We start from the raw sequence: 27,475 nt of genomic DNA, 5'->3' as shown, positions 1-27,475 counted from the left end.
CGATTGTTTTGATCAAACGTTGATCATAGTTGATCAGAGTGTGGTCTGAGTGTCATCAGTTTTCCTCGTACATGGAGGAAATAAGAAAGTACCTCCACCTTCTCTATTCTGACAGCCCGTGAAGATTGGACCTCACTTAGATGACATCTCAGTATAGTATTTTTTTCATGGATCCATTGATTTGCATTACTGATTTTGATCTGACCCCTGGATCAAAATCAGACGTCTCCACAATTTTCTGTGTACTGTACGGTCCCCAAAATATCACAGTCATTGTAAATGCCCCCAAAGAGTATCACAGGTATCCGTGAAAACCACATTTGTTAAAATCAGATGTCTGAATGAGGTCTAAGTTTCTTGTGTTAATGGAGCAGTAGCGCAGCTTCGTGACCACTATTTGGCAACAGCCCCACTATCAGTATTTGGTCAGTATTTTTTCTCAGGAGTGGGAGCCAAAACCTGGAGTGGGTGATAAATGCAGAATTGGTAACTTGTTTCTATTATACCTTTTCTCTGATTATTCTTCACCTGGTTTTGGTTCCCACTCCTGAGAAAAAATATACTGACCGAATACTGACCAAATACTGATAGTGGGGCCGTGGCCTTATAGAGAGGAATCAGGAGCCCTGATTCTCATAATAGGTGGGGGTCCGAGAAGTCAGAACTCCCCCCCGATCATGCATTTATTTTCTGTCTTATAAATAGCTGACAAAAGCTGTTTATGGGAAATTCCTTCTAAACTTTAAAGCCATAAATAATATTAACTCACAGACAGCCAAAAAATAAATGGTCGAAAAACTTCAGATTGTGACAAAAGGGACAAAAAAATAAAAAAAAACAGAACAATGCATTGAATTCCACTAGTGATTGCTTTTCTTTCCACACCCCCACTGACGCCAGTGTAGGAAACAATTCCTCACGCTGCATTCACTGCTTATATTATGGGATGGGCCAGGGAGACTTCCTAGTTTGTGTTACAGGTCTGACTTGCTTGAGTTTCACAGAGTGTTTTTTCACAGAGTGGATCACAGGTGTTATCACTGACAGACAGATACATGACAGCCAGGCATGACCTATCGGGAACACAGGGCGAGCTGGAGGAACATCGTGGAGGGGCAAGACGACAGGGAAGATGACCAGATGGACGTGGATGACCTGGAGTCTTTGGGGTAATGTAAAACAACCCACTCAGTCACTAGAGGAAAGCTTTGGATGGATGTGTAGATACGTTTGGGCAGTAATCTACTTGTGTACACTCTACTGCACATGTATGAGCGGACGTGTTGATGTGGTCTTCTAGCATTAATGCAAAAACCATCTGTTCTTGTTCTCATTTAAGACACATTTTCACAAAGCAATTTTTGTTCTCCCCAAGCACTGATGAATTAGTCCAGGTAATAAAACAGCCGTACATGGCAGATATTATGCCGTTTGTTTTTGTGTAAAGGGGCGATCCAGGAATATAAGAAATGTAACTATAGATTCTAAATTCTCCAATGCTCCATTGCTCTCGAGGTCTTAGGCTATGTGCGCACGTTCAGGATTTGAAGCTGAAATTTCCTGAGCGTTTCTGCATCTCCCTGGCAGGAAAAACCGCAGCAAAAACGCTTCGTGGGCACATGCCCTTTACCAATCTTTCTATTCTTTTGGAGACCAGAGACGATTTCTACAGAAGATAGTGCAGGGTGTTTTGGTGATGCTGCCCATTGTAGTGACAGAGGCACTGATGAATGTCCCGTCCCCCCACCCCCAGGTGCCGACTGACAGGTTTTCCTGTATAATTGGGAATCAGAAGAAACCTGTCAATCCACATCTGGAGTCCAGATAAGGACGGGGGGAGCCTACATACCCTGCTTATTATTGGACTAATTGCTGTCGGATGCTCAGCGCTAAAGTTCCCTACATTTTACTATATTGTGCAATCCAAAACATTAAGCAATATCAGTGCAAAGACGACATTCAGTTGGTACCTTCTGACTGGCAGGGAGGAGGCCGTTCACAGGGCTTCCTTCTGACCACCATGCAGTACCGACATGGCCGCTGAGTCAGAATCCTCAAATTGATTTGGTCACCTCTACTGAAGACATATTAGTTCATGCCCTAAGACTATTACCATATGTTTTTGGTTCCATTGCTTCTGGCCACTGATTTCTCCATTCTCACTTCTTGAGTCACTGTATTAGGCCTCATTCAGACGCCCGCGTTGCACCTATACGTGTCGTATCTGTTTTTCTTTTTTCAAGGATACAACACGTATCTATTATAACTTATGTTTGCATGTCTGTGTTTTTCACGGACCGTGTGTCTGGGCAAAACTCATGGAGACATGTCTGTTTTTTTTTTCCAGCAGCGTGGATGAAAAGGGTCAATATAAGTCTATTTCTCCATGACCAACACCTACATCACACGGGTGGCATCCATCTGCTGTACGTGTTTAACATTGCAAAGTATAGGAGAAGATTTGTAATTAATTTCTTTCTTTATCCATCTGTGAAGCACACTGATGGTAAAAACGGACACATGGACTATACACTGGTACCATTTTTTTCACGTATGTGTTTAAACATGGACGTGTCAGTGAGGCCTTGGTCGGTATTGATCAGGTGGAATTCGGTTCCTGCCCATCTTGCAGCTTTACACGAGGCAGAATCAAACCAACTTGCTTAGATAGAGACCCCAGGTACAGCAGATACCTCACCCACTGTTATCATGGAGGAAAGCTGGGTCAATATAAACTAATGGACAAAATGTATAGCTTGCTAAGTACCTCAAGAGGTTATCAGCTGAAGCTCACCTGTATCAGATTCCTGAGGCAAATCAGGCAGGAGGTCCCAACATATCCAAAATCCAATTTCAAATCTTTAAGGCCAAGTTGACAAGTTCAGTATTTGAGTTTTTTACATCAGTAAAGCCAAAATCAGGAGTGGGACAGTCAGAGGAATTATTTGGCCGGGGTCACATGTGAGAGAACCACCAATCTTTCAGTGGTTTTTTTTCTGTTTTGTTTTTTTAAGCAATGAGAGTTTTTAGAGGTGTTTTTGTGGCATTTTTGGTGAATATAACTAACTTCATTGAACATATCCTGTAGACAAAACCCACATGAAATCCGCATCCAAAAAATGCTAGAAAATAAGTGACAAAAACACTGCAAATAAGCAGTGAAAACGTTAAAAAATGGTCATTTTGTAAGCAGCGTTATTACTGGCAAGACAGCCGGTTTTGGTTGCAGATAAAAAAAAAAGCATCAAAAACACTGCATGTGAACATACCCTTACACTTCCAGCACAATTAGGCTATGTGCCCATACTGCGGAAATGAAGCAGAAATTTTCTGCTTCATTTCTGCATGTCCTCTCCCGGATAAACGCGTGCGGAATCCCGCACGCGTTTATCGTGCGATTTCCACATGCGGAATTGCCTTGCGTTTTTTATTGCACTGCAAAGGCAATTCCGCTTACGGAAACGCAAAAATAATGAACATGCTGCGGATTTTTCCCATCAGCAAAAACGCAGCGGAAAAATCCGCAGCATGGGCATTGAACTTGCGTAATCACATTGGGGACCATGGGGGGCGGATAACATAATTCCGCAGCATATCCGCTTGAAAAACGCTACGTGGGCACATACCCTAAGGCTATGTTCACACACGTTGGGTTTTTCAGCGTATTTTGCTGCAGATTTTTATGCAAATTTTCAGCTGCATTTTGCAGGACCAGCAAAGTCTATGAGAAACCAGAATTCTCTGTTCACACCTTGCTGATTTTTTTTTTTTGCTGTGTATTTTGAGCCTTGGTTGGGTTTTTTGGAAAATAGGGCATGTCACTTATTTCAGGATTTTCTCAGCGTGTTTTCACCCATAGGAAATAATGGGTGGTGAAAAAACGCAGGTAATTTTTTTTTTTCCAGCGTTTTTGATGGCAAAATAGAATGGGGTTCTTTTTTTTTCACAGAACTTTATGTACATGCATAAATAAAGACAGAAGTACAGTGAAAAAAACGCAGCAAAAATGCATAAAAAAAATGTGGTTTTGATGCAGCTGATTTCCTGCCAGAGATCAGTTTTGCTGCAGATTTCTGACATAAAAAAAACACATGTGGGAACATAGCCTAACAGGGCTGATTCTAATAGTGGGTGCCACAAAACCAAGAGCACTTTAACTGAATGGTCCTTTAACCCTCAACTGGTGAGGTGGGGAATTTTTGTGGGGAATTCTTTGAAAAATGCTGGTATGAGGACACGTGTCTCACTAGCTTCCATCCATTTGTGGGTGACAAAAATTTGTTATACTCATGTGTAATCGCCAATAAGAAAACGATTAAAATAAAAGTGATCTTTACATTGTAAAAATAAGAGATTTCTAAACACTAACCAGTTGAGGGTTAAAGCTAATGCCTAAGTTGTGGGGAACAACCACCCAGGCACAAACAATAGACGGACAAATATGGAAACCCAAAATAAGAATCTTACCACCGGCATTTGTGGAATGGTCAAGAGGTTTAATGTTCTATATACCGTAGATATTGTTTTATCAACCGCAGTGATTACGAGAAAGATGTCTTTGTATAGTAGGTGGCTGTTAACCCTTGAGGTCGGGGTGCACAACATTTTTTGGTCCAAGGGCTGCAATATCATGCTGAGCCAATCCTTAACATAGCTATGAAGCAAGTTTTGGATTGTTACATGTGAATAAGATCAGAACCACTGTCAGCACATTAATGCAGCGCCAGAACCACTGTCAGCACATGCATAAATCAACAAGCGTAATACTGTGATCTATTGTAATGTGAGGTCAGCCATATGTACAATTACCGTATTTTTCAGACTATAAGACGCACCTAGGTTTTAGAGGAGGAAAATAGAAAAAAAATTTAAGCAAAAAATGTGGTCATGATGCCCTGTTAAGGGGGAGGGGGTCTGCTGCTGACAATGCAGCGTGAGGGGGATCAGGGGGTGCCAAGCATACCTGTATGAGGGGGCCATACATACAGGGATGAAGGGAGCCATGCATACCAGGATGAGGGGGGCTATACATACATACTTACCAGGAGCCGCGCTGTGGGCACAGTGTGCCGGTTATTAAGGAAAATTAATATTCACTGCTCCCCATGCCCATGGGCGTGGGGAGCAGTGAATATTCATTTTCTTTAGTAGCGGGCACAGTGTAGGCTGCAGCAGGCGGCTGCTGCCTCCTGTGCCCCGCTACTTCGCCACGGTCTCTTCCCCCACCACCCAACAGCCACAGTATTTTATGTATATTGGACTATAAGACGCACCCCACACTTTCCTCCAAAATTTTGGAGGAAAAAAGTGTGTCTTATAGTCCAAAAAATACGGTGTGTGGCATGAACCTACAACTCCCAGTATGTCTTTAACAATGGTAAGTAGATACTGGGAGTTGTGGTTAACAGTCATTATCAGACTGTGGACCATACAGGAACCACAGCACTGATGAAACCTAGTCAGTATCACAAATAAACAATTACATCCAGGTACCTTTTATAATTGAAATCTTCTCTGATTGAATTCGTTCCCATCGCTCTTTGTCTCAATGTAACACGGACACCATGATGAGATATCATGCCCAGAGCTTTTCTCCCCAGACTTGCCTTTTCAAAGTTTTCAGCAGTGTTTCCCGACATGGTGCACATAAAAATAAAATTATACTGCCCCATAAATAAAGATATCTCCTATGTTGCGCGCCTGAACAAACAATCGCCTGTGCTTCCTGCATAAAATATCCCCCCCCACTCTGGGCCTCTCCAAAATGTCCCCCCACACTGCCCCTCTGCAAAATACACACACACACACACACACACACACACACACACACACACACACACACACACACACACACACACTGCACCTCTGTAAAATATCCCCAGCACACTTCCCCTCTGAATAAAGTAATCCCCAACCACCACCTCTCACAAAACTATGCCCCCTTTCAAAATTGTCACCCCATCATGTGCCCTCGCAGTAATATTAAGCCCACCCCACCTTATCCACAATGATGAGGCATTCAATCTTTGGCTCCCTGATGGAGCTCTTACCATTGGCCACGCCGCTTCTTCTGTTCGGTGCAGCAGCAGTGTAATGATGTCAGCAGCGTGCTGACCTCATCACACTGCTGCACGTCGGGACAGGGACTGAAGAGCGCTGCGTTATTCGAGTCCCGGCACCATAGTGTTCAAATGTTTTCATGTCTGAATGATTCGAATACATTTGCTTGTTTGAAACAAGCAAATTCCGTCAGTATGACACAGCCAGCATTTGCTCCATACATGTGGACCCCAATGTAGACATACAGTTATGTCCAAGTCCATCAATAGGTTAAAAAAATCAATTTAAAGGGAACCTATCATCGGAAAATAACATATTGTAACAAAAACCGCATTTAAACAAAAAAATTGCATTTTTTTTTCCATAGCACGACCTTTATTAAAAAAAAAAAAAAAAAAAAAAAATAGTTATCTTGCAATTTTCACACTGGCCACTTTTTTTTTTAAACTCTAACTTCTTATCCTTTCACGAATAGTTTACAGGAGTTTTGTTATCATCAGATGCAGAATTACATTGACAGATAACACCCTCTATACAGTGATAACACCGTATCCACCAATCACAATAGGTGATGTCACATCTGACCCCGCTCACCCTCCCTTCACAATGACCTTTGCAAAAGCTCATTAGATGCTTGAACACAAAAGACAGGGTCATTGTCTGACCATTGTGGCTATGTACATGTATTGTTTCCTGAAACAACAATAAGCTACAGTCTAAAAAAAAAAGTGTCAAAAGATGAGATTGCAATTTGTAAAAGAAAAAAAACAATTGCAAACACTCTTGAAAAAATACATTTAAATAAGACCTCCCATGATCTCTCAAATCAAATTCCACTATCTTTCCATCACCCACACTGTGCAGTAACTTAAAGCATCACTCCAATGTTTTTTTCTTATCTTACCACTGGTGTGGTGCCACTAATCTAAGTTCCCTGCCCCTAATATTAAACTCACCAGCTGTCGTCTTCATCTCTTCTCAGCACCACTTTGGTCAGTCTTCAGACTTATATTAAGAGCTTGTGACGGTTACCTACAACTCCCAATCAGTCAGAAATAAGGGTCACAAGATGGTGGTGCATGAACAGAGAGGCGCTGGGAACAGCTGAAGACAGCAGTTGGTAAGTATAATACTAGGGTCAGGGACCTTACGTTAGTGGCATCACTCCAGCGCTGAAATAAAAAAAAAAAGCTGGAGTGGTGCTTTAAAGCAGTCATCAGAAAATAATCTATTGATTAAATCAGGTTTTTTGTGTTTAAAGAAACCTTCCCAGGAAGTATTTTTTCCCCTTAATATGTGCATATGATTATGTACTGCAGGGTCAGCATGTGATGCTGCACATGGGGTAAATGATATAGCGAATCCGAAGAACTATGCTACATTTCTTTTTGGAGGTATTATTATTACACCTACTACATATTGGGTTAGGATCTTGGAGATAGGAATACCCCTTTAAGTATAGAGAGAGGTTGTCTTCCGCTAAAAAGAGCATATCACTTATTTCTGTTTCTGAACCCTGAAGCAGTTAAAAAAAAATTGTCATAAGACAACTGTGCACACATACCTTAACAGGTCCTGGAGGCTTACCAAGAAAGGGAAGCTGATATACACCTGGTAAAACGACGGTGCTTGGGCATTTCTACCAGAACAGGAGAATAAGTAATGAAGGCGTCTCAGCCAAAGACGTAATCTCACTGCAACGAGACACTCAAAGAGGGTTCTACTCTTCAGTTGCACTGCAAAAAATACTGGGTGGCACATGGCAGAGAACCTGGCACAATATATAAAGGGGTATCTTGTTTTGAGTCTTCTTGGGCAGCAGGAAGCAGCTTTAAAAGGGTATGTGCACAGTGTCAGTGTCAGTGTTCGCTGGGGATTGGACGCAGCACACTTGGGCCGTGTACAATCCACAGCAGCCAGCTGTTACAGCATAGTGGATGGGATTTATACAAATCCCATGTCCACTATGCATCTGCGGGACACCCGCGGAGACGAATATGTGGCGCGTCTTCACAGACTGCAGCATGTCTTTCTCTTGCGGAGACGCTGGTTGCCGCAAGAGAAATCCTACCACCCCAATGTATAGGATGTGGTGGACACAGGTGAATCCGCATGTGTTCAATGAACACATGCGGATTCACCTGCGTGCAGCGCTTTGGACGCAGCATCAGTATGCTGCGTTTCAAGCGCTGCCAAAAAAGGATCGTGTGCACATACCCATATTCTATGTGGAAAAACATCTTAAGAGAAGTTCCCTGCAATGCTATAAAACAACCAAAGGCAGCCTGACGGGTATGTGTGCTGGCACTCCCGATGCCCATGTTAGAACAATTAATCTATTGGGTACGGTAATTCCAGTAATTGACAGACTCCGAGTATTGCAAGACCAATGATTAAAATGATGCACAAATGTGAAACCTGATAACTCCACAGGATATACTGACTACCAGGATTGTATTTATAGTTAATGCTGCCCTAGGCACAGAGATCTCCAATTAAACTGGGAATCTACTGAACATGATGTATGGTGTTTAATTTAAAGGGGTTGTCCCGGGTTAATTTTTTTTCTTTTCTAACAGAAGGGATTGATATGAAATGTATGTTAAATATCCTCCTGCTGCAGTAGCACCACTACAATGGTCCAAGATGGTCATTGTTAACATTGCTGTAGTGATCACATGACATAGGGTTGAGCAAAAAGATCCGCATGACATGTCGGTGGTCTGTGACTGTCTGACCAGAGCCCTGTGACCCTACTACCTGGGGTGGGCCTGTCACAATGTCATATGTGCTTTGTGTTTTGGAACAATACCATCGTAGGGTCTACTAATGAGACAAGGTACCAGGAATGACTTCAGGTAGGAGGAGAATTGCAGGGCTCTGGTCCAGGGGTTATGGACTACAGCTGTGGCAGCTGGGCAAGGATTTTGTGAATCATTTTACTTAGTCCTAACATGCAATACATCCACTAGTCCACTGATGCCAATCATTGGCCTCAGTAATGATGCCTGCATGGACGACTGGCTGCACTGGTCATGTGGATGAATGTGCCATCTTCGCTGGAGTAATAGTGCTAGAATAGTGGCCATTTGGTAGGTAAATAGGGCTTTAAGTCTGTTTTATTTTATAAGGATAAAACATCTAGCTACCAACAAAGTAAAAAAAAAATAGAATCTATGTAAAATTTGTTATAAACATCATTTATTGATATGCTCTAAAAACATAATTACCCCCACTGATGAGCTGATGTGAACTTTTTTCCTAATATTTTATACCTTTCCCTGCTGCTATTTTTTTCTCATCTTTAACCCCTTCGCAACCCTGGGATTTTGCGTTTTTGAATTTTCATTTTTTGCTCCCCTTGTTCCCAGAGCCATAGAGTTTTATTTTTTGGTCAATATGGCCATGTGAGGGCTTATTTTTTGCGGGACGAGTTGTACTTTTGAATGACATTACTGGTTTTACCATATCGTGTACGGGAAAACGGGGAAAAAAATTCCAAGTGCAGTGAAATTGCAAAAAAGTGCAATACCACAGATGTTTTTTTTTTTTTTTTTTTATCACGTTCACTGAATGCTAAAACTAACCTGCCATTCTTATTCTTCAGGTCATTACGAGTTCGTAGACACCAAACATGTATAGGTTCTTTTTTATTTAAGTGGTGAAAAAAAAATCCAAACTTTGCTTAAAAAAAAAAAAAAAAAAAAAAAGTGCCATTTTCCAAGACCCGTAGCGTCTCCATTTTTCGGGATCTGGGGCCGGGTGAGGGCTTATTTTTTGCGCGCCGAGCTGTAGTTTTTACTGATACCATTTTGGGGTAGATCCAATGTTTTGATCGCCCGTTATTGCATTTTTTTGCAATGTTGCGGCGACCAAAAAACGTAATTCTGGCGTTTAGAATTTTTTTTCTCGTTATGCCTTTACTGATCAGATTAAATCTTTTTTTATATTGATAGATCGGGCGATTCTGAACGTGGTGATACCAAATATGCGTATGTGGGATTTTGAGGTTTTTTTTATTTTGAAAGGAGGGTGATTTAAACTTTTATATATTTATTTTTTTAAAAACTTTTTTTTTTTCACTTTTTGCTTGCTTCTATAGTCTCCATAGGAGACTAGAAGCAGCAACTGTCTGATTGCCTCTGCTACATAGAGGTGATGAGCAGATCACCTCTATGTAGCAGAAATACTCCTGTGCTATGAGCGCCGACCACTAGGTGGTGTTCATAGTGATCAGCACATGACAACCACTGGGGTCTGCTGCAGACCCAGGGTTGTCATGCCCACGCATTGGTGACCCGCAATCACGTGATGGGGTCCCCGATGGGCGGGGTAAGTGACGCGCTTCCGGCGCAGCGATGTTAAATGCCGCTGTCAGAGATTGAAAGCGGCATTTAATTTAACATGTTAACAGCCGCGGGTGGATCGCGATTCCACCCGCGGCTGTAGCGGGCACATGTCAGCTGTAATAATCAGCTGACATGTGCCCGGTTCAGTGTGGGCTCAGCGCCGGAGCCCTCACTGAACCGGGGGTGACAGCCTGGTGCGTACTAATACGCCACAGGCTATAAAGGGGTTAATAAATGCCACCTACAGTACACACATGGAAACAGATGCACTATACAGTGGGGGAAATAAGTATTTGATTCCTTGTTATTTTTGTAAGTTTGCCCACTGACAAAGACATGAACAGTCTATAATTTTAAGGGTAGGTTAATTTTAACATTGAGAGATAGAATATCCAAAAAAAATCAAGAAAATCGCATTGTATAAATTAGATAATTTTTTTTTGCAGTGAGAAATAAGTATTTGATCCCTCTGGCAAATAACACTTAATACTTTGTGGTAAAGCCCTTGTTGGCAAGCACAGCAGTCAGACGTATTTTTATAGTTGATGAGGGTTGCGCACATGTCAGGAAGAATTTTGGTCCACTCCTCTTTGAAGATCATCTCTAAATCATTAAGATTTTGAGGCTGTCGCTTGGCAACTCGGAGCTTCAACTCCCTCCATAAGTTTTCTATGGGATTAAGGTCTGGAGACTGGCTAGGCCACTCCATGACCTTACTGTGCTTCTTTTTGAGCCAATCCTTTGTCGCCTTGGCTGTATGTTTTGGGTCATTGTCTTGCTGGAAGACCCAGCCACGACCCATCTTCAATGCTCTTACTGAGGGAAGGAGGTTGTTGGCCAAAATCTCGCGATACATGACCCCATCCATCTTCCTTTCAGTACGGTGCAGTCGTCATGTCCCCTTTGCGGAAAAGCACCCCAAAAGTATAATATTTCCCCCACCATGCTTCACAGTTGGGACGATGTTCTTAGGGTTGTACTCCTTCTTCCTCCAAACATGGCGAGTTGAGTTAATGCCAAAGAGCTCAATTTTTGTCTCATCTGACCTTCTCCTAATAACTCACAGAATCATCCAGGTGTTCATTGGCAAACTTCAGATGGGCCTGCACATGTGCCTTCTAGGTAGGGGGACTTTCCGGCCACTGCAGGATTTTAAACCTTTTAGGTGTAATTTGTTACCAATGCTTTTCTTGGTGACTGTGGTCCCAGCTGCCTTGAGATCATTAACAAGTTCACCCCATGTAGTTTTAAGGCTGATTTCTCACCTTCCTCATGATCAAGGATACTCCACGAGGTGAGATTTTGCATGGTGCCCCAGATCGATGTCGATTGACAGTCATTTTGTATTTCTTCCATTTTCTTACTATTGCACCAACAGTTGTCTTCTTCTCACCCAGCGTCTTACTTATGGTTTTGTAGCCCATTCCAGCTTTGTGCAGGTCTATGATCTTGTCCCTGACATCCTTAGAAAGCTCTTTGGTCTTGCCCATGTTGTAGAGGTTAGAGTCTGACTGAGTCTGTGGACAGGAGTCTTTTATGAAGGTGACTATGTAAGACAGCTGTCTTTAATGCAGGTGACGGGTTGATTAGGAGCATCTAACTGGTCTGTAGGAGCCAGAACTCATAATGGTTTGTAGGGGATCAAATACTTATTTCTCACTGCAAAATGCAAATAAATTTATCTAATTTATACAACGTGATTTTCTTGTTTTTTTTTTTTTTTTGTTGTTTTTTTTGGATATTCTATCTCTCAATGTTAAAATTAACCTACCTTCAAAATTATAGACTGTTCATGTCTTTGTCAGTGGGCAAACTTACATAAACAGCAAGGGATCAAATGATTATTTCCACCACTGTATATTATAGAAGTGTAAGTAGCATTGCCCAAGATTAAAAAAAAAAGCTAGAAGCAGGGAAAGGTATAAAAAAAACAAAACCGTCGCAATACTGCCAAATCCCCGCAATTCTAGCAGTGATACTCCAGTACAGATGTCACATATATCCACATGACCACTGCAGCGAGTCGTTCATACAGGCAGGGCCGCCATCGGGGCATTACTGCTCTTACTGGCGTATGGGGCCTGGCTGGGTCCCCGTTCTTCTGCTCACTAGGCCACAGCGACAGAATTCTGCCGTTTCAGTTACTGTGAACATGCATCCTTGAACGCAGGTTCACTTGAAATCTATTGCCATCCTGTCCCCATGTCTTTCCTTCTTGCCCCCATAGTGCGGCTTTACAAAATAAAAAAAAGTTTCTTCTTACCTTGCCGCGTTGCAGCGGCTCCGGGCTCTCTTCCATCACCTGAAGCACGGTCGCTGGCGCATGACAGTGACGTCATACACGGAGCATGCCCAGGCGTTGTAGGGAGGTCATACAGGCACGTGGAGGCCACACACAATACTGAGACTCATTTAGATTTGTTTTAAGGACATTACATCAAAGTTGGATCAGCCTGTAGTGTGTCTTTCCCCTTTAATTTTGGGGGCGACTCCAAATCCAGGCCTCCATTGGTTAATAAATTTGATTTCCATTGATGATTTTGTGTGATTTTGTTGTCAGCACATTCAACTTTGTATAGAACAAAGTATTCAATGAGAATATTTCACTCATTCAGATCTAGGATGTGTTATTTGAGTGTTCCCTTTATTTTTTTGAGCAGTGTGTGTGTATATACAGTACAGACCAAAAGTTTGGACACACCTTCTCATTTAAAGATTTTTCTATATTTTTATGACTATGAAAATTGTACATTCACACTGAAGGCATCAAAACTATGAATTAACACATGTGGAATTATATACTTAACAAAAAAGTGTGAAACAACTGAAAATATGTCTTATATTCTAGGTTCTTCAAAGTAGCCACCTTTTGCTTTGATGACTGCTTTGCACACTCTTGGAATTCTCTTGATGAGCTTCAAGAGGTAGTCACCGGAAATGGTCTTCCAACAATCTTGAAGGAGTTCCCAGAGATGCTTAGCATTTATTGACCCTTTTGCCTTCACTCTGTGGTACAGGTCACCCCAAACCATCTCGATTGGGTTCAGGTCTAGTGACTGTTGAGGCCAGGTCATCTGGCGTAGCACCCCATCACTCTCCTTCTTGGTCAAATAGCCCTTACACAGCCTGGAGGTGTGTTTGGGGTCATTGTCCTGTTGAAAAATAAATGATGGTCCAACTAAACGCAAACCGGATGGAATAGCATGCCGCTGCAAGATGCTGTGGTAGCCATGCTGGTTCAGTATGCCTTCAATTTTGAATAAATCCCCAACAGTGTCACCAGCAAAGCACCCCCACACCATCACACCTCCTCCTCCATGCTTCACGGTGGGAACCAGGCATGTAGAGTCCATCCGTTCACCTTTTCTGCGTTCCACAAAGACACGGTGGTTGGAACCAAAGATCTCAAATTTGGACTCATCAGACCAAAGCACAGATTTCCACTGGTCTAATGTCCATTCCTTGTGTTCTTTAACCCAAACAAGTCTCTTCTGCTTGTTGCCTGTCCTTAGCAGTGGTTTCCTAGCAGCTATTTTACCATGAAGGCCTGCTGCACAAAGTCTCCTCTTAACAGTTGTTGTAGAGATGTGTCTGCTGTTAGAACTCTGTGTGGCATTGACCTGGTCTCTAATCTGAGCTGCTGTTAACCTGCGATTTCTGAGGCTGGTGACTCGGATAAACTTATCCTCAGAAGCAGAGGTGACTCTTGGTCTTCCTTTCCTGGGGTGGTCCTCATGTGAGCCAGTTTCTTTGTAGCGCTTGATGGTTTTTGCAACTGCACTTGGGGACACATTCAAAGTTTGCCCAATGTTTCACACTGACTGACCTTCATTTCTTAAAGTAATGATGGCTGCTCGTTTTTCTTTACTTAGAATTTGTATTATGGCAAGAAAAAAGCAGTTAACAGTCCTACTGAATAAACTATCAGCTGTGTATCCACCTGACTTCTGCACAACATAACTGATGGTCCCAACCCCATTTATAAGGCAAGAAATCCCACTCATTAAACCTGACAGGGCACACCTGTGAAGTGAAAACCATTTCCGGTGACTACCTCTTGAAGCTCATCAAGAGAATGCCAAGAGTGTGCAAAGCAGTCATCAAAGCAAAAGGTGGCTACTTTGAAGAACCTAGAATACAAGACCTACAGTGCTGGCCAAAAGTATTGGCACCCCTGCAATTCTGTCAGATAATACTCAGTTTCTTCCTGAAAATGATTGTAATCACAAATTCTTTGGTATTATTCTCTTCATTTAATTTGCTTGCAAGGAAAAAACACAAAAGAGAATGAAGCAAAAATCAAATCATTGATCATTTCACACAAAACTCCAAAAAAGGGTCGGACAAAAGTATTGGCACCCTCAGCCTAATACTTGGTTGCACAACCTTTAGCCAAAATAACTGCGAACAACCGCTTCCGGTAACCATCAATGAGTTTCTTACAATGCTCTGCTGGAATTGTAGACCATTCTTCTTTGGCAAACTGCTCCAGGTCCCTGATATTTGAAGGGTGCCTTCTCCAAACTGCCATTTTGAGATCTCTCCACAGGTGTTCTATGGGATTCAGGTCTGGACTCATTGCTGGCCACCTTAGAAGTCTCCAGTGCTTTCTCTCAAACCATTTTATAGTGCTTTTGGAAGTGTGTTTTGGGTCATTGTCCTGCTGGAAGACCCATGACCTCTGAGGGAGACCCAGCTTTCTCACACTGGGCCCTACATTATGCTGCAAAATTTGTTGGTAGTCTTCAGACTTCATAATGCCATGCACACGGTCAAGCAGTCCAATGCCAGAGGCAGCAAAGCAACCCCAAAACATCAGGGAACCTCCGCCATGTTTGACTGTAGGGACCGTGTTCTTGTCTTTGAATGCTTCTTTTTTTTTCCTGTACACTCTATGTTGATGCTTTTTCCCCAAAAAACTCTACTTTTGTCTCATCTGACCAGAGAACATTCTTCCAAAACATTTTAGGCTTTCTCAGGTAAGTTTTGGCTAACTCCAGCCTGGCTTTTTTATGTCTCGGGGTAAGAAGTGGGGTCTTCCTGGGTATCCTACCATACAGTCCCTTTTCATTCAGACGTCGACGGATAGTACGGGTTGACACTGTTGTACCCTCGGACTGCAGGGCAGCTTGAACTTGTTAGGATGTTAGTCGAGGTTCTTTATCCACCATCCGCACAATCTTGCATTGAAATCTCTCGTCAATTTTTCTTTTCCGTCCACATCTAGGGAGGTTAGCCACAGTGCCATGGGCTTTAAACTTCTTGATGACACTGCGCACGGAAGACCCAGGAACATTCAGGTCTTTGGAGATGGACTTGTAGCCTTGAGATTGCTCATGCTTCCTCACAATTTGGTTTCTCAAGTCCTCAGACAGTTCTTTGGTCTTCTTTCTTTTCTCCATGCTCAATGTGGTACACACAAGGACACAGGACAGAGGTTGAGTCAACTTTAATCCATGTTAACTGGCTGCAAATGTGATTTAGTTATTGCCAACACCTGTTAGGTGCCACAGGTAAGTTACAGGTACTGTTAATTACACGTATTAGAGAGGCATCACATGATCTTTCAAAGGGTGCCAATACTTTTGTCCACCCCCTTTTTTAGGTTTGGTGTGGAATTATATCCAATTTGGCTTTAGGACAATTCTTTTTGTGTTTTTTTTCATTGAAGACAAATTAAATGAAGAGAATAATACCAAAGAATTTGTGATTATATATATAATTTCCATGTGTTAGAATCGGATGTGTATATACTACATGTTCACTGTGGAGTGCTCAATAACCTGCCTAATAGCGAAAGCAGCCATGGCCTCGTCCATCAATCATCAGACAATTGCGTATTTGTCCTGACGATTGGAGGCAGCAGTGTTCTTTTGTGACAACAAGAAGACAGTGGTGGGATATCTGTGTGATTTTCCCCCAGCTGTTCCCTGAAGTGTGTGTGTGTGTATGTAGATTTTGCAAGATGGACATACTGTATATTGCATGGAACAGACGTCTGCAGAGATTATCTCCTCTTCTGTGACTGCCCATTCTGTAGTACACTACTTACAGTATCAGCTCTGTGTACAGTTCTCTCGCTCTTAGCCAGACTGGGTGCCAACATTTAAAGTCAGCAGCACTGCGCTGACCTGAGCTTAGTCTTCCCCCAGACATTCTTCTATGTGACAGATTGTGCCAAGATCCCCTCTTTCTTTCCCGCTACTACCCATTATTAAAAAAGTTATCTGGCTGCAGCACCTTTTGTGTTAAAAAGAAAATAAATGATTAATTTCCCTGAATATTGCCACCTTCTCCTCCCTGCCGCCCTAGGTACGTGCCCTCCTACGCCGAGATATGACTACGGACCTGCAGATTATCTCTTTAATGTCATATGTCAAATTGTACCACATTGAAAATCCTATCCAGCTACATGCACATACAGTTTGTAACCTGTAGATTGCATTCTCACATCTGTCTAAAGTGTTGGGGTGCTGTCCGACTTTTTTTTTTTTTTTTTTTTCTCGAACTGCATATAGACCAATTAAGTATGCCCTATTCTGAACCTCAAAATTGGATTAGAATAGGACATGTTCTGATCTCACACACTGATGTGTGAATAGACCCATAAAATTCTATAAATCCGTGTGCTGTCTGAGCAGCAAATCGGACAGCACATGGACATATCACAGGCATATGTGAATGCAGCCTTATGGGTATCCTTAAAGTCACAGAAGACCATGTTGGAGATCAGCTTGTTACTTCCTTTTTGAATAATTTTCAGTGCTAAAGACTTAAAGGGGTATTCCCATCTCTAAGATCCTATCCCAATATGTAGTAAGAATAATAATAATAATAATAATAATAATAGCAAATACCTACAATTAGAAAAGTAGTATAGTTTTTCTAATTCGCCATGTCTCTTTCCTAATGTGCAGGTATTGCAGGACCTTAGGTATCCATGGTTACGACCACTAGCAACTAGCTAACTGTCACTATATCATTGGTCATAACTATGGATACCTAAGGTCCTGCAATTTTGTTGTTCTTCGAGAACAACAAAACTGGACGTGTTAGATCCTTCTCTCCCGTCTTTGTCGGGGAAGAAAGTCAAGAGGCCCCCATACATATTAGATTGTTGGTAAAAGACGCTGATATTAACCTATCTTACACTAATGTATGTGTGGCGCCCCTGAGGGTTCAGTTGCCACAGAGGTACTGCATTTCACCCAGAGGTGTGGTACCCCACTCTCAGGTAAGGACGGAGTACTACCCGGGACCCACACACCCACATCCAATACACTCCACTTCAGTAGGGAAGGGCGAGATTGCTCCTAAGGGAGAGCACAGTCCCTGGTCCCTAGCTGGAGGGTGGAACTAGGTAGAGGAGGTGGGTGGAGGAAGTAGATCAGTGGAGCACAGACATAAAGGGTATAAGAATAAGGGGAACCATCTAGAAGCAGACAGTGAAGGGGAGAGACAGTTGGGAGTGGGAGCTCAGGAGGAGCTCCGCTCAGGAGAGCAAAGAAGGAGAGCAAGGAGTCGGGCCTAGTAAGAGAGGCCCAGGAGGAGAGTGAGAGAAGACGGGAGCAGAGTTTCCCTCTGCTCCCGTCTTCTCTCACTCTCCTCCTGGGCCTCTCTTACTAGGCCCGACTCCTTGCTCCTGGCTCCAGAGACGGAAGGGATCCCAGGGGCACGATGAGTGCAGGAGGCCACCCGTGCACCCGAATTCACACTAACGTGGAAGGATCAGGCCGCAGAAGGGGACCGGCCCCAGACTAGTGGAGAACAACCAGGCTCAGCTAGCAAACCGGAGGCTGCAGCATTTTCAAGGTGTTGCAGCCAAAACTCACAATTATATCGCTGAAAAGGTGGCCACATAGGGTCCAGGGGATTGCAAGTCGCCCGACAAGGCCCGAGGCCACTGGCTTGGGACACTGAATGTGAGGCGCAGGGCAGGAGGGTGAGAGCCAGCGCAGTGAGACGACCAGGAACGGTACATAGAACGGGTCCTGTCCAAGTGCTCCTGAAATACTTGAGAATTTGCTGGATCACTACCCCGGAGGACACAGGACGACGTGGGCGGTTGCACACCGGTGACTGTAACTTGGAGAACTTAAGAACTGTGAGTAAAACCTGAAGATTGCACCCAACCCCAGAGCTGAGAAAGCTAACCCCGCCCACACCACAGCTCTCTATGTAAATAGTGTATTGACAGTAAGCTGCTTATCATAGTCAAGCAGTGATTATCTCCTAGTGATAAAACCTTCATTGTAAGTAAACAAGAGCACACAGCCTAAGTGACATATCGTTGGATTCAATGTCTCAGCTGCTACCTCATGCTGTCCTGAGAATATAAAGCAAAAACCTTCTGACAGATTCCCTTTAAGCGATGGCATATCTTATGCTGTCACTTACCAATATAACCCTTAAAAGGAAGTAGATGATTCTTGTTGACATATTGATGATGTAGCGACTAATCATATTATCAAGAGGAATTGTATTACCCAGTTGTCAATATATTGTTTCATTCCTAGTGGCGTAACATAGGAGTGGCACAAATCTCTGTTCACATTTGAAAGTTTGGCCAGTGAGAATAAACTGTGATTAATGAAAATGTCCCTTTTGGAATTGCAGAAGCGTTTAAAGAGCCCAAGTAAAAGTTCCCCTTTTAAAGCTAATGTTAACCGGAAATGTGAAGGCGATTATAATGCCATTTACCGCTACCCCCGCTGTGACATTATACAAATCTACACCTGGAGGGTGCTCCTCATGTGACATTTCTTGCAGAAGTGATACCGATCTGTAAAGCAATTCAGGAATAAATAAACCGACTTTATCCAGGAAGTTGAGATATGAAAAGTTTTGTTTTTTTGTTGGATTCTCCTATTGAAGTGCTCCTTTAGCTTCCCCTGCTGTGTAATTACAAGCAATGACAGAAAGTAAGAGATGATGACCTCCTAATTAACCTTTTTGACTAAAGCTTCTTCTGATAATATAATGTATCTACTTGTGTTAAAAATATTTGTGTAAAGGGTTTCACCATGTTTTATAAACAAAAAGTTTGTTTAGCTTTCTAATATACTATGTGCTTCATTTCTTAACCCCTGATAGACTGTTATAATCCCATCACTCATTGTGTCTTGATACAGTGAGTGACAGCACAGCCGCCCAATCTGGGGCAGCGGAGGGCTGAGCTGTCAGTATTGTGAGTGATAGTCCAGCCATCCAATCAGAGACAGGACATGCTGGGTTTTCTCCAGGTCTCTCCCGTCTTGGGTTATTACCTGGCTATTTAGCTGACTGTCTGTGTCTGATTGCTGGCAGTCATAGCCTTAGTTGGGTGGTATGTGTGTGCCTTGTATTTCTGTGCTCTGTTTCTGATCTATTGCTGCCTGACCTTGGACTTTGCCTCTGACCATCCATTTGCCTAACCCCGGAAATTCCACGGCAAAAACGCTTGAAAAACGCATAGTGGGCACGCAGCCTAAGGCTATGTGCCCACAGTGCAGATTTTAAGCAGAAATTTCCTAAGCGTTTTTTCCTCTCCTTGGCAGAAAAAAAAACCCGCTTGCAGATTTTACATGCGTTTTTTTCTACCAGGGAGAAGCGTTTTTAAGCGTTTTTACATGCGTTTATGCATGTGTTTTTTCAAGCGCTTTTCCAAGCGATTTTGAGCATCACTTGGAAAAGGGCTTGACAAGTTGGTCACACCATATAAATCCATGCAACCGGCATGGATTTATATTGTGTGACTGAGATTTCTGTTTAAAATACTGCACATATAGTAAAAAAAAAAAAATGTATAAAGTAAAATGTAAAAAAAAATATTTACAATCACCTCTCCAGCGGCCCCTGTTCTGCTCTCGGCGGCCCGCGGTGTACTGGCAGGACCTGCGGTGATGTCATTTAGTCAGGGGAGAGGTGAGAGGACGCCGCCGCGAGCAGACAAGGGGCCACCGGAGAGGTGATTATGAATATTTTTATTTTTTACTTTTAGAATTATTTTTTAACTTGCAGGTACCATGGCACCTGGGTTGGAGGACAGGCTCCTCTTCTCCAGACCCAGGTACCATCCGGGCATTGAACTGCATAACATCCGCATGTATACATGCGGATGTTATGCGATTCAATGCAAGTCAATGGCGGCGATATCACCGCAAAATCACACAATAATTGGTAGTGCTGTGGATTTTTCCGCAATGATAATCCGCAGTGGAAATTTCCGCAGCATGTGCACAGCACATACGGATTATCATTGGGCAACATGGCATACATCTTAACAAGCGATTTTAATGCGTTAAATCCGCATCGTGGGCACACAGCCTAACAGTTTGGTATTACAATGATTTGGTCATGGAACCAGTGTTTCGGCCATTTTTCCAAAGTATCCCTGGAGCTGTTTTTCAACACCCTGCCAGCTGCATGTTGCTCATGCGCTACTGTGATCAGCCTGCTTGGCCTAAATGTGCTACCATGGACTTTAGCATTTTCAGGCTTGTCTCCCATCAAACACATCTGGGATGACATTGGTGGGCACGTAAATCATCAGGATCTGCTGATGGCATCTCCCTTTGCAATCGCCTAGGTGCATTCAGCTTGGCAGAAGATTTCTCATACAACCATTAATAATCTTGTGGATAGCATTCCAAGATGTGTAATATGCTCATACTCGATGCTGACTAAATCAAGATGTTTTTACAATTTTATTTCCATTTCGTCATCATTTTCTTATTGACATGTTTATTGATCCTCTGATTTTCATAATTCCAGGATTTTTTTTTTCTTGGTGATGCAATTTCAGTGTTGAGGAGTGTATATTATACTAGTATATACAGATATATCTAAGTGTTATTCTCCTTTACAGGTATAATGTACTGATAGTTGTACACCAGTGCAAAATGTACAATATAACTGTAAAGAAGAATCTATACGCAGAAAATATTGTTGCCATACGCAACACTGCGGCATCTGGTTCACTGTTAGAGTTTCTGCCTGGCATACGACTAGTCTTTATTTTGAATCAAATCTAAGATTAGGTGCAAAAAAAGCAAAAATAAAATGAACAATGTAAATTTTAATCAATAGATCTTGTAATTATAAAAAGTTCCACAATTGGATGTGTAAGAACAAAATAATGTTCCTGTGCTGAGATAATCTTATAAATGTGCCCCTGCTGTGTACTGTGTTTAATAGAATATATTCAGTGGGCTAGCACTCGCTTTTTCTATATATTCTTTTAGTTTTAAAAAATTCTGTTGGGGAACTGTTGCCTGTCAGTTTGTGTAATGTTATGGACTATGTATTTTTTTTAAGTAGCAGCCAACAGGCCATACACTTGTGTAGCTAAGGAAGAGCTTCTGTGTGAAGTCAGAGGGTTGGAGTTGGAGTAAAAATTTGTCCAGTTACCCAAAAGATGGTAATCTTATAAATCAATTTACCCCTCAGTTTTCCCAATACGGTGATGGAAGTGGGCATATAGTCGGGCAGGAGAATTTCTGTCAGAAGCGTCCTGTAAAATGCCACCTACATAAGTGGTGAGAGTTTGTCCTGTGTTAGCCATCTTTTGCAGAAAATGACAATTCCGTGTGCTAATTTGTTCTTGAGCAAACTAGCCCATTTCATCTTATATAAATATATAATTTTTTTTATTTTATGTTCAAAATTAGCTTTATGGGCCTGTCCATGTGTTGCACATTTGTCACAAATTTGTTGTTTTTTTCCTGAGTTTCCTGAAGCCAGCAAAGTGAATGAGAATCCTGAAATCTTATGCACACGTTGATTATTTTTGACTAGCAGATTTGGAGCAGAAGACAGCCTAGCCCCTTAATAACATCTGACGTATTAATACGCGTCTGTGCCCTGGGACTTAAGAGCCAGACCCGTATTAGTACGTCATCGCGATCGCGCGCGCACACAGGCTGTGCGGGCGCGATCGCCGCCGGGTGTCAGCTGATTGTCACAGCTGACACCCGGTACTATGTGCAGGGAGCGGTCCTGCACCGCTCCCAGCACATTAACCCCTGCGATGCTGCGATCGAAGTCGATCGCAGCCGATCGCAGAATTGCGGGGGCAAGGGGAGGTGATCGCAGATACTCACCTCCTCTTCCGGCTTCCAGCGCTGTCTGCAAAGGCTTCCCGGGTGTTGCCATGACGACCCGATGTCGTCATGATAACATCCGGGTCACCAGACAGCAGGAAGATTGTTTGGACATGCGCAGTGCATCTCCAAACAATCTTCTCACTGCGCAGCGCTGATAGCCTGTATGACACAGGGATGGTGCTGCATTCCTGTGCCATGCAGGCGATCAGAGAAAAAAAAGTGAAAGTCCCATAGTGGGACAAAGTAATAAAGTATAAAAACTGTCAGTAAGTGGGGGAAAAAAAAAAAAAAAAAAAAGCAAAAATATTAAAAAAAATAAAATAAAATAAAATAATCCACCAAAAATAAAAATATAATGTACCCATCAATAAATATTATTATAAAAAAAAACAATAAAAGTACACATATTTGGTATCGCCGCGTCCGGAACAACCTGACCTATAAAACTGTCCCACTAGTTAACTCCTTCAGTGAACACGGTAAAAAAAAAAAAAAAAACGAAGCAAAAAACAATGCTTTATCACCATACCGCCAAATAAAAAATGGAATAACACGCGATCAAAAAGACGAATATAAATAAAAATGGTACCGCTGAAAACGTCATCTCGTCCCGCAAAAAACAAGCTGACATACATCAGCCGAAAAATAAAAAAGTTATAGCTCTCAGAATAAAGCTATGCTAAAAAATATTTTTTTCTATAAAATTGCTTTTATTATGTAAAAGTGCAAAACATAGAATATAAATGTGGTACCGCTGTAAACGTAGTGACCCAGAGAATAAAGCTGCCTTATCAATTTTACCACACGCGGAACAGAATAAAAAAACAAAAAAACAATTCCTGAATTGTTGGTTTTTGTTTATTCTGCCTCCCAAAAATCGGAATAGAAAGCGATCAAAAAATGTCACGTGCATGAAAATGGCACCAATAACAACGTCAACTTATCCCGCAAAAAACGAGCCGTCACATGACTGTCTGCCAAAATCTGGAAAAATTATAGCTCTCAAAATATGGCGATGCAAAAACTAGATTTTACAAAAAATGCGTCTTTTTGTGTGTGACAGCTGTCAGTCATAAAAACCCCTATGATTCTGGTATTGCTGTAATCACACCGACCCGAAGAATAAAGTCGTCTAATCACTTATACCGCACGAGGAACGGCGTCAAAAATAAACTCTTGGGTTAGGATTGGGGTTAGGGTTGTGCTAGGGTTAGGGTTGTGCTAGGGTTAGGGTTGTGCTAGGGTTAGGGTTGTGCTAGGGTTAGGGTTGTGATGGGGTTGTGATTTTTTTTCAAAAGTAAGAAAAAAGATGACGATATGGCGACTAGTGTTGAGCGCAAGTGCTCGCTACTTGAGTTTGCATCGGGTGCTCTGGTATGCATTGAGTATCGTGGGTATTTGAGTGACATGCTCGAGTCTCTGCCCCATATGCTTCGCGGCCAAAAAAACTTTACGGGGATTGCCTGCCATGCACGAGCGATCCCCGCATGTTTTTTTTGGGTGTCTAATAACCGTGAAACATGCGGAGCAGGGACTCGAGCATGTCACTCGAGCACACGCTGTACATGGTGCATACCTGAGTACCCGATGCAAACTCAAGTAGCGAGCACTTGCGCTCAAAACTAATGACAACTTATTCAATATGATGACCTAATGTAAACAAATTCTGTGTCGTACCTCTGGGTTCAAAATGTTCACTATACACCTTAATAAAATCCTTGAGGGGTATAGTTTCCAAAATGGGGTCACTTGTGGGGGAGCTCCACTGTTTAGGCACATCACGGGCTCTCCAAACGCGACATGGTGTCCGCTAACAAATTGAATGGAAAATCGGCTCAAATTGTTAGCGGACGCCATGTTGCATTTGGAGAGTCCCTGTGTGCCCAAACATTGGAGCTCTCCCACAAGTGACCCTATTTTGGAAACTAGACCCCCCACGGCACCTATCTAGATGCATAGTGAGCACTTGGAACCCCAAGATGTTTCACAAATTGATTCATAAATATGAAAGTGTTTTTTTTTTTTCACTTTTTCATTTTTCCGAATCAATTTGTGAAGCACCTGGGGGTTCCAAGTGCTTACTATGCATCTAGATAGGTGCATTGGGGGGTCTAGTTTCCAAAATGGGGTCACTTGTGGGGGAGCTCCAATGTTTGGGTACACAGGGGCTCTCCAAACATAACATGGCGTCCGCTAATTATTCAAGCAAATTTTACAATCAAAAAGTCAAATGGCGCTCCTTCCCTTCCAAGCCCTGCCGTGCGCCCCACATATTGGGTATCTGCGTGCCCAGGGGAAATTGCACAACAAATGTTGGGGTCCATTTTTTCTTGTTACCTCTGTGAAAATAAAAAAAATTGGGTCTAAAGTAACATTTTTGTGAAAAAAGTTAAATGTTCATTTTTTTTCTTCCACATTCAAAAAATTCCTGTGAAGCACCTGAAGGGTTAATAAAGTTCTTGAATGTGGTTTTGAGCACCTTGAGGGGTGCAGTTTTTAGAATGGTGTCACTTTTGGGTATTTTCTGTCATAAAGACCTCTCAAAGTGACTTCAAATGTGATGTGGTCCCTAAAAAAATGGTTTTGTAAATTTTGTTGGAAAAATGAGAAATCGCTGGTAAACTTTTAACCCTTATAGCTCCCTAACAAAAAAAAATTTTGGTTCCAAAATTGTGCTGATGTAAAGTAGACATGTGGGCAATGTTATTTATTAACTCTTTTGTGTGAGATATCTCTCTGATTTAAGGGCATAAAAATTCAAATTTTGAAAATTGCAAAATTTTCAAAATTTTCGCAAAATTTCCGTTTTTTTCACAAATAAACGCAAGTGATATCGAAGAAATTTTTCCACAATCCTGAAGTACAATATGTCACGAAAAAACAATCTCAGAATCAGGGGGATCCGTTGAAGCGTTCCAGAGTAATTACCTCATAAAGTGACAGTGGTCAGAATTGTAAAAATTGGCCAGGTCATTAACGTGCAAACCACCCTCGGGGCTTAAGGGGCTAGAGGTTACTTTAGATTGGTTTAAATTTTGCAAGACAGTGTTAGCTTGCCCAGGTTGACTTTATTACTAGTGTTGAGTGATACCTTCCGATATCGGGAAATATCGGATCGGATTGGATCGGACCGATACCGAAAAAGTATCGGATATCGCCGATTCCGATACCGGAAACCAATGCAAGTCAATGGGACATAAATATCGGAATTAAAATAAACCCTTTCTTTCCTTGTAGGTTATTTCTACATGAAGGAAAACAACTAAGAATAATGTAGAATGTATTGGGGGAGGTGGGGGAGACAATAAAGGCATAGAGGTTTAGCCCAGTCAAATGGAATAGCAGGAATTAATATTTTTTTATTATGTTCTGAGTTACGGAAATATTAACTATGCTAAGTATTTTTATATTTTGTCAGATATTTATGTTTCACTGCTTCCATGCTCTTCACCTTCTTTTTTACTTCTCCCACACTTTCTCCTTCATCATCCTCAGCATCTTTTTCATCCACTTCTTCTTCACCTTCTTCTTCTTCACCTTCTTCGTATTATTCTTTTTTTTACATTCTTCATATTCTACTTCTTCATCTTCTTCATATTCTTCTTCTTCATCATATTCTTATTTGTGACAGGCATTCCTGTAGTTGTTATCTATAAAAGGTTGGACATTACACCTTTCGTTCTGCCCGTCACAAAAGATTTACAACAGGATTTGTCCGCGTTCAGTTTGGCCTGCAGCAGCAGGTCTTTTCCAGGGGCACCACGAGGAGGAACGGACTCACCCCCATACACTGCTTAGTCATCTTCTGCTTATAATTTAGATATTATCTTTTGCTCTGATTTTTAGTCTTATGCTTAATGTTCTTCCGCTTTTTGTTCTGCAGCTTCTTGTATTTCTGCTTCTTGGTTTTCTGTCTCTTGTTTTTCTGTATCTTGGTGCTTGTCTTCTCTTCTTTGTCTTCTTGGTCAACTTCTTCAGGGTCATCTTCTTGGTCTTCTTCGGGGTGGTCTTCAGGGTCGTCGTCTTCGGGGGTCCTCGTCTTCGGGGTCCTCGTCTTCTTCGGGTTGGTCTTCTGGGTCCTCGTCTTCGGGGTCCTCGTCTTCTTCGGGGTGGTCTTCAGGGTCCTCGTCTTCTTCGGGGTGGTCTTCAGGGTCCTCGTCTTCTTCGGGGTGGTCTTCAGGGTCCTCGTCTTCAGGGTCATTGTCTTCGGGGTCCTCGTCTTCTTAGGGTTGGTCTTCAGGGTCCTCGTCTTCAGGGTCCTCGTCAGGGAGATCCAGAGTGATTACCAAGAACCATTTCAAAAAGCTTGAACTTGGAAATGTAGCAGAAGGTACAAGAAAGCTGAGGAACTACCGAGGACCAGCTGACGGTACTGGAACCCGGATGGATAGCAGAAGGTACAAGAGCCAATGGAACTACCGAGGACCAGCTGATGTTACTGGAACTCGGTTACTAAGCAGGAGGTACCTGTGCCAGAAAGCACTACCAAGGACCAGCAGACGTTGGTGGAACTTGGATACCGAGAAGGAGGCACCTAATCCAAAGGCACTGCCGAGAACCAGCTGACGGTACTGGAACCCGGATGGGTAGCAGAAGGTACCCATGTAAAAAAAAAGTTCAAGGCCGCGAGCCGGCCGCAGTTACCAAAACCCACAGTCCTACAGAGGGTGCTTGTCCTATTGGCACTATGGAACCAGCCTTCATTGCCAGATCCCGCAGCCCACATAGGAGTCACCTAAACTGCAGGCACCATAGAGTCGGCTAACCCGACCGCAACACGACAGGACAACGCATTGGAGGCAAAGTGACGTTGACACTACCCGGAAACAGCTGGCGTGCTGGAACCAGGCTGGGCAGGAGGGAGTACCCGTGCCAAAGACACTGCCGAGAACCAGCTGACGGTACTGGAACCCGGATGGGTAGCAGAAGGTACAAGAGCCAATGGAACTGCCGAGAACCAGCTGGCGGTGCTGGAGCCCAGGG

At 42.6% G+C, this 27,475-nt stretch overlaps 1 protein-coding gene across 2 annotated transcripts in view; it reads left to right on the top strand.

Moving 5' to 3' along the window:
* The first annotated feature begins 930 nt into the window (after positions 1-930).
* The window catches only part of DAPP1 (dual adaptor of phosphotyrosine and 3-phosphoinositides 1), a 122,382-nt gene continuing 95,837 nt past the window's right edge, over positions 931-27,475 (top strand). The window contains exon 1 of one of the 2 annotated variants that reach the window (XM_073638687.1): positions 931-1,169. In XM_073638687.1, coding sequence (XP_073494788.1) covers positions 1,069-1,169 — 101 coding nt within the window. In that variant the 5' untranslated portion in view covers positions 931-1,068. The remainder of the gene's footprint in view (positions 1,170-27,475) is intronic. The other variant, XM_073638676.1, reaches the window with a different exon arrangement.

Source organism: Phyllobates terribilis, unplaced genomic scaffold, assembly GCF_046119375.1.
Source record: "Phyllobates terribilis strain yellow unplaced genomic scaffold, ASM4611937v1 Scaffold_1__5_contigs__length_1240528914, whole genome shotgun sequence".
Lineage (NCBI taxonomy): Eukaryota > Metazoa > Chordata > Amphibia > Anura > Dendrobatidae > Phyllobates > Phyllobates terribilis.
The sequence above is the reverse complement of the archived record's forward strand: the minus strand, read 5'-3'. Positions and strand labels throughout refer to the sequence as shown.